The 8650-nt window shown below is 42.4% G+C and overlaps 1 protein-coding gene across 1 annotated transcript; it reads left to right on the top strand.

Moving 5' to 3' along the window:
• Window positions 1-3404: 3404 nt before the first annotated feature.
• On the top strand, window positions 3405-7399 carry LOC119430111 (putative gonadotropin-releasing hormone II receptor). Its single transcript, XM_037697549.1, has 3 exons — window positions 3405-3983; window positions 5565-5769; window positions 6876-7399. Exons 1-3 carry the CDS (start codon window positions 3435-3437, stop codon window positions 7397-7399), a joined length of 1278 nt encoding a protein of 425 aa, XP_037553477.1. The 5' UTR covers window positions 3405-3434.
• Window positions 7400-8650: the final 1251 nt, after the last annotated feature.

Raw genomic sequence — 8650 nt, 5'->3', positions numbered from 1 at the left:
TTTCACAGTGATTATCCTGATTTAGAGATTCATGAGTCTAACAGCTTCAGGGTAGAAGCTGTTCCTCAGTCTAGTGGTTCTACACTTAATGCTCATCAACCTCTTTCCTGAGGGGAGCGGGGCAAAAAGTGTGTGTGCTGGGTGAGTGGGGTCCTTCATGATGCAGGTGGCCCTATTCCTGCATCTCGAGGTGAAGGTGGGGAGTTTGACTCCAACAGATTTCTGTGCAGCCTTCACCACTCTCTGCAAAGCTTTTCTTTCTGCAGCTGTGCAGCCTCCATGCCACACGTTGATGCTGGAGCACAGGATGCTCTCCACTGCACACCTGTAGAAGGAGGTGAGGACTGAGCTTCCCAGACCAGCTCATCTTAGCCACATGAGGAAGTAGAGTCTCTGATGAGCTTTCTTGATCAGGCTGGTAGTGTTGTTGCTCCAGCTCAGGTTGTCATTCAGGTGCTCACCCAAGTACTTGTAGCTGGAGACCACTTCCACCGCAGATCCTCCAATGTTGGGGGGTGTGGGGGTGTAGGTGTGTTTGTTCCTTCTGAAATCCACGACCATCTCCTTTGTCTTCACATTGATGTGAAGGTTGTTCTTCCTACACCATCTCTCCAGGTGTTTCACCTCCTGCCTGTAGCTGGACTCGTTGTTTGTGATGCATCCCACCACCGCTGTATCATCTGCAAACTTTACAATGTGACTGCCTGGATGGGTAGCTGCACAATCATACGTGAGCAGAGTGAACGGGGGGGGGGGGGCGGCACGCAGCCCTGGTATGGTAAATGGACAGTACTTATATAGCACCTTTCTATCATATCAAGATCAAAGCACTTTACACTACAATCTGTGTCCTCATTTACCCATTCATACAGCGCTCTACTAGATCTATACAGAGATTAATCAATGCTTCATCACATTCATACACCGATGGGACACACATCTGCAATGAGGGGTTCAGTGTCTTGTCTAGGGACACTTCAGCATGTGACTGCTGGTGGAATTGAACCCCCCACTCTCGCATTGGAGGACGACTGCTCTAACCATTCAGCCACAGCTGCCATATGCAAAATAGTCCATGTTTTCACAATGCAGCAGTTTTAGTCACATTTTGCTGTGCGACACAAGTGTTTCCTGTCCTGTAGTTTAATTTCTCTCCCTGCTCAGCCATTTTAAAGGTCATCTTAAATAGCACGGCACAATCCATAAATGCTGAAACTGAAAGCCCAAGCATTCCTCGAAGGAATGCATATTGCGCACTGCTTCTTTCCAGAGTTTTAACCCAAATTCTTCTTATATTTACAAATGAATGACAGTTGTTTGGATTAAACACCAAGTTTTAGCTCAAAATCTGTAAAAATTACAAAAGTATTGCCTTTTTGGGGGTTTTCCAAGGCCATTTAACTGTGTCCGCCATCTTAAATTAGGTTGGCTCCACAAGTGAAATGATCTTTTTACAGTTACTGATGTGCATGCAAAAAATTAGGTACCTCATGCTCAATTACTAATTAATAACATTTTTGTATAACCAAGAACTGAGATCACAGACCTCTTTTACAATTCAGGCCTGAAGGCGGCCAAAGGTGCATGTTTTTGGACTGTGGGAGGAAACCAGAGTACTTGGAGAAAATCTACAGAAACATGGGGAGAACATGAAAACTCCACACAAAAAGACCCCAGGTCCAAACTGGGGACTGAACAAAGGACCCTCATGCTGTGAGACAACAGTGCTAACCACTGTTCCATCAGTGCTGCCAAAATGTTTCATAGCTATCACTATTCAGGTCAACATCGAACTCTAGTATTTTGGTCCTTTACACCTGTTTTTTTTTTTTATTAACTTTTTATACAAACATATTTATAAACGAGTTTTACTAGTATTTTATGTTGTGAGGGCAAAATATTGTAAACTTGCAATGTTGCTGGGTGTCTGAATGACCCCAGAATTCAACTGAAACATAGGTAGATATGAACATTAAGTGTGGATTTAAATTGTGAACACAAGGGTGAAGAACTTTATTGCTCTCACAGGAAATTGTTGTCCCAGCGTTTCAATACAACAGAACATACACAAGGAATCACACAAGATAAAATAACAGATAATTAATTTTATTGTCCTGTGTGCAGAAAGGGGAGGAGTTGAAAAGTTTGATAGAATCAGAATCAGAATAAACTTTAGTATCATTGCACCGAGATACAATGTGAACAACACCACAGGGAGGAAGGACTTCCTGTGTCCTGTGGAGCAGCTCGGTGGTCTCAGTCTACGACTGAAGGTGCTGTGTTGAGTCCAGTGTGACATGCAGGGGGTGTGACGTGTTGTTCAGGATCTGGAGCAGTTTCCTCAGCATCCTCTGCTCAGACACCTCTGTCAGAGACTGCAGCTCCACTCCCAGAACTGAGCCAGCTCTCTTGATGAGCTTATCTAGTCTGTTGGCATCAGCTTTCTTCACCCTGCTGCCCCTGAACACCACAGTGTAGAAGAAGATGCTGGAGACCACAGAGTGGTAAAACATCTGCAGCATGGTCCTGCAGATGTTAAAAGACCTGAGTCTCCTCAGAAGAAAAAGGCGACTCTGCCCTTTCTTGTAGAGGATGTTGGTGTTAGCTGTCCTGTCCAGTTTATTGTCTAGGTGGACCCCCAGGTACTTGTAGCAGTTCACGATATACAAATGATTAAGGGTTTGAGCTAAATCACAGTGCAGGGTGTCATCCAGTCATAAGGGCGTAAAAAGATGTAAAATGGAAATAAGTTATTATCATTGCTACGAGGTCTTGATCGCTCAGATTTTTTTCTCAACATTTGGCCCTGAAATAGACGTTCTCTGAACCTTACTGGTTTTACAAGAACCATAAATGTCCTTCACTTTTTTGTTTTTTTGAATAAATCCCGTTGATGCTTTTTTATATCCAATCATGTCACTCATGGTTTCCTTTTAATCCTCCAGCAGTTTTGTTTTAGTTACTTTTTCTTTAGTTTCAGGCTGCAGATTAATTTTTTTTCTCCATGTTTTGATGTTAGCTTCTGTATTTCCTATTAGTTCATTACATCTATGTAATTGCATTGCTTTGGTGTTGCATTTTGTTCTAGTTACTATGATTTATAGGTTTGTTCATATTGTCATGAGAAAATGTGGTTTGTAGAAGTTTACTCTTCGTGCTAGATGTCCTGCTATGTTTGTCAGTGTTTTAATCCCTCCACCTCAGGGAAAAAGGACATTCTGTCTGTGTTTTGCTTCCATCTGATGTGTCATACTCATTTACAAGCTGTTTATATTTCTCTCACAGTCCAGCTGTCTGTTGATGATCTACATCCACTTTAATGCTCTTCACTCAACTGCTTGGACCCGTGCTGATTCCCTCCTTCTGCTTTTTTTCTTGCTGCCAGTTCTAATGTTTGCAGTGGGTGAAGAAAATGTTTCTTCCCCCGGCAGAAGATGAACTCCTCTCTGTGTGACCCTGCAGTCACCATGTACGATGTGGTGGGAAACCATCAACCTAACGACAGCTGCAACGGCTCCTCTGGCGTTTCCAACTGGACCTCTGGAGAAGACACCCCTCAGCTGCCCACGTTCACCACCGCAGCCAAAATCAGAGTGATCATCACCTTTATTCTCTGCGGCGTGTCGGCCTTTTGCAATCTGGCTATGCTGTGGGCAGCACACAACGATGGGAAACGCAAATCCCACATCAAAATGCTTATCATCCACCTGACGGTGGCTGATCTGCTGGTGACCTTCATTGTGATGCCTGTGGATGCCGTGTGGAATATCACAGTCCAGTGGCTCGCCGGGGACTTTGTGTGCAGGCTTCTGATGTTCCTGAAGCTGCTGGCGATGTACTCCTGCGCTTTTGTCACTGTGGTGATAAGTCTGGACCGGCAGTCAGCCATCCTCAACCCTCTGGCAATCAATAAAGCCAGGATGAGGAACAGGGTAATGCTCACTGTGGCGTGGGGTATGAGCGTTGTGCTGTCAGTCCCCCAGGTAAGGTCGGTTGTTTCTTACTGAAAACAGGTCAGGACTCATTTTAACGCCCTTTTACCTCTAAACTATAATTACTGGAATCTAAGCAAGGCAAATGAATGAAAAGTGGCTTTCTTTCTTACAAGCTTAAAATAAATTTGTTAACATCAAACCTTATCCAGCAATTTAGCTCTGATTGTGATTAAAAAGCCATCTTAGTTGATTTCTTCGTGATTTTTCTATTCAATTCAACTTTTATTTATACAGGTTAGTCTTATTGAGTCTCCAGGACTCATTTACAAGAGAGACCTGTTGTAAACTAAAAGAAGGCATATAAATTGAAAAACAATAAATTGAAGAAAATTATCTAAAAAAAAAAAACCTCAGCTACATTATAAAGCAATATAAAATACTAAAAACAGGAACCTGTCTGCATTGGTTTTTCCCATGAACTTAATAGATGTTTGAAGCTAAGCCACTCACTTTGAAGTCCGCACTGAGGGAACACTGCATGTAATAATGGTCTGAGAGTGCATGCTATAGCTGCATTCATGCAGTGACATGTAGGAGGAGATGTATGAAGGCAACAGACCAAGAAGTGATTTAAAGATGAAAATGTGCCAGTGAGAGAGTCTGCATGAAGTTAATGATGACCAGACAACTAGTGAATACAGGGTGCAATGGTGGGTACAATAGTTACAGCCAGTTATGAATCTTAGCGCACCATGATAGACAACATCCAACATCTGCAGAGTGCTTGTAGGGGCGTTCATGTAAATGTGACGGTAGTCAATGTAGGGAAGGAAAGTCGCAGTTACAAGGCGTTTCCTTGCATTCAGAGTTGGACAGGATCTATTTCTGAAAATGAAAAAAGTTTCACTTTCAGTTGCTTTACCAAGTTTTCAATGCAGGGCTTGAGAGAGATGCGAATCGACCAAAATACCCAAGTATTTATAGGAATTGACAAACTCAATAGGAACACCATTCTAAGATAAAATCGAGGGAAGGACTGCTGGGACAGACTTCCTGTTTAAAAACAACATCCGTTTGGTTTTGTCTGCATTTAATACAAGTTTGAGATGGAACAAATCAGACTGGATGATGTCAAAAGCAGACTGCAAAAGCTTAGCAACTGTTTTAGCTTGACAGGAAATAATTGTATCATCAGCATAGGATGCATCAGGGGTGATCTAACCTACATTATCTATGCAGGTTGTGAAGAGGGTGGGACCTAAGACAGAACCTTGTGGTACACCATTTAACAGATAACTGGAAGAAGTACTATTAAGTTTAACACATTGCCTCCGTTCTGAGAGATAGTTAGTGAACCAGCCAATGGTATGAACTGAGAAACCAATTTCTGAGAACTTATGACATAAGATGTCATGATCCACAGTGTCAATTAATTAATTGATTAATAAGAATGAGCATTTTATAAAGTGAATTTCCTGTTTGGAGTATGTCTGTAATCTGACTCTTTAAGCATCTTGCTCACATTCATGGTCAGTGAGCTGTAAACCTGGAAAACTTTTGGAATTAGTCTCAGATAATCTCACTGGACAGAAAATGAATAATCTAAATATAGTTCATCTCTCTCCTCAGATCTTTCTTTTTCACAGTGTAACCATCGTTCACCCAGAGGACTTCACCCAGTGCACAACGCGGGGAAGCTTCGTCACTCGCTGGCATGAAACGACCTACAACATGTTCACGTTCTCTTGTCTCTTCCTGCTGCCGCTGATCATCATGATCACCTGTTACAGCAGGATATTCCATGAGATCTCCAAACGACTGAGAAAGGACAATTGTAAGTTGGTGAAATAAATTAAAGCTCCCCAGAGGATAAATCCTTCCACCACTTGAACTATTGTTTTAAATATTGGATCTAAAGATCTAAAACCTAAAATGAATTGGCACCAGTCAGCACATTACATAGACCATCTATAATGTACAAGTAGTCTCTGGTTTGGGGCCTACTGTTGTAAAGCTTCAATATAATTTTAGTTTAACCTTTAACTATAATCAGTGCTGACACTTCTCATCAGTATTCTCCCACAACCTTGGTTTTAGTTGTCTTTTATTTATATTTGCTTGAAAATTTGAAGAATATTTAAAGCAGGTTTAACATTTTTTTAATCATCATACACACTTGTAAAGGCTTTGTTATGCCTTTTAGTGAAAAGTTAAATACAGTTTTAAGTCAGAAGGCCTAGCTTTTCTTGAAGCACTGCATGTTTTGGGGGAGTGGTGGCGCAGAGGTTAGAGAGGTGGGCCTGTGATCCGAAGATCGTCGGTTCACGCCCCAGCCCCGACAACATCAAAATTGTGGGTGGGGTAGGTGAAACACTCACACCTGCCCCCACCCTCATTCGCCCCACTCTGGGCCCATGAGCAAGGCCCTTAACCCCCACCATGTGCTCCCTAAACAGGTCTCTCTTGAAAATGAGTTCTCGTGGCTCAATGAGACTACCTGGATAAATAAAGGCTAAATGAAAAAAAATAAAATAAATGTTGCCCACTATCTGCCCATTGTCTTGAAACAAAAATGGCATTTTAGCCTTTTTGGTCAAATGTTGAAAACAAAGTTAGGCACAATTGCACAGTGATTAGTTAGTGCTCAGATTATGTGTTGGGGATAACTCTCAGCTACTACTGCAACAAATTTTTGCCTTTTTTTGGCAGAAAATAATAGAATTATTGCCAATTTTGAGTTTGTTGAGGTCAAGTAGCTGTGGTCAGCCATTTTGAATTGGGTTGACTCCTAAAGTTGATCAGTTGAGGATGATCCAAATATTACTTCCTGACAATTTCAATAAAATCTGACCAGTAGATATTTTGCTAAAACAGATTTATCCTTTTATATTAAATTCTCAAACAGCCTAACCTTTTGTTTGTTATCTGATCTGTTCCCAGTGCCGTCCACTGAAGTGCACTTGAGATGTTCCAAAAATAACATCCCCAAAGCCCGGATGAGAACTCTAAAAATGAGCGTTGTGATCGTTTTGTCGTTCATTATTTGTTGGACTCCGTACTACCTGCTGGGTCTGTGGTACTGGTTCTTTCCTGAAGACCTGGAGGATAAGGTGTCCCACTCCCTGACCCACATCCTGTTCATCTTCGGGCTCCTCAATGCCTGCCTGGACCCAGTGATCTATGGCCTGTTCACCATTCACTTCCGAAAGGGGCTCCGGAGATATTACGGCAACGCTACCTCGGCAATGGACGCAGAAAACAATACCGTTACAACCGGATCTTTCACCTGTGCTGCCAATTCTTTGTCCCTTAAACGAGAGCTCAGACGTGCCAGCCAGGAAAGACTGATGCTTCATAGCGACAGCTGCAGAGCGAAGCCATCGTCTTCGAGGAACAGTTTTCTGATAGACAGCAACGATGCAATAAGAGATCCCAACCAGCCCAACCCTGAGAGCATCTTATGATAGCTCTACAGAAAACAGACATCGAGCAGGTTTTTCATCATTTATGTGATTCTGGTAAATATCTTGAATCTGTCAGTCTGTATGTGAGAATGATGGACCACTATGCTCATCTACTGATGGTCAAAAGATCAGAGGCAAAATTACAACATGTGCTGCCGTAGATAGGGAGGGATCAGTGCTGGAAAGGACTATAATGTAATTTCATCATGGATCTCCTTTACAAGCACACTTTTATATTTGCATTATTATAATAATCCTCAGGTCTTCATGTAAAACAGCGTTATTCAGTGTATAGAAGTACGAGATGAAGAAGAGTATTGGGAAGGTGATTAAACCAGAACACATTAACACAGAGTGGAATTAGACCAACATTTCTTGAGATCTGAAAAACAGATGCTTTGACAGAGAAACACCCACATCTGCTCTGCTGAAAAAAGAGATCCGAATCACATCAGCGGGTTAAAAAGTAGGAAGGGTTTGTTTATGACCACATAGTAATTAAATGTCCAAACCTTTCTAAACTCGGCCAAGTTACAAAAGATATAAGTGACACTAAAAGTAGTATCTTACATGGGCTGTGACTTTTGGAGACTAGTTGGGGACTAAAAATCAAACTAATCTGGTGACAAAATGTGCAAATTTTCAGCTGCAATCCCACCAACTTTTGAGTACAGTAGTCCCTCACTTATCATGGGGGTTATGTTCCAGACACCCCCGCGATAGCGACATTATATTTATTTTAGTATTTATATATATAAAGGTTTTATAAACCCTTCCCACACTCTTGCAATGTTCTTAATAATGTTCTAAACTCTCTAAACGCTCTAAAAGAGCACAATGAAAGAGAGCAGACAGACTGATACTATGGTTACTGAGCCAATCAGCGCCTGGGGGCGGACTGGTCATCAAGGGCACTGGGACATTTACCTGGCCCGCTCAGTGATCGCAGAGGGGGACTAAAGGCTCAAGACTAAAGGTTCGGGTCACGCTTGATTATTTTAAATAAACAATCCATGCCGTTTGTGCGACCCACTCAGGTATAAGACAGACTCCACCCCCTCCTTTCTTTTTACCAGGCTGTCTGTCACAGCAGAACAGAGGCACACAACAGGCGGGCACACAACAGGCGGGCACACAACGTTTCCGCTCAACTGTGACAGCCAGCCTCAGAAAGAGAACGGAGGGGGCGGGGGGGGGGGGGGGGTTGTCTTATACCTGAATGAGCCACACTCAGCCACTCTCTCTTTAAAA

Source organism: Nematolebias whitei, chromosome 2 (assembly GCF_014905685.2).
Source record: "Nematolebias whitei isolate Nwh7 chromosome 2, NemWhi1, whole genome shotgun sequence".
Classification (NCBI taxonomy): Eukaryota; Metazoa; Chordata; class Actinopteri; order Cyprinodontiformes; family Rivulidae; genus Nematolebias; species Nematolebias whitei.
This window is presented reverse-complemented; position numbering and strand designations above follow the sequence as displayed.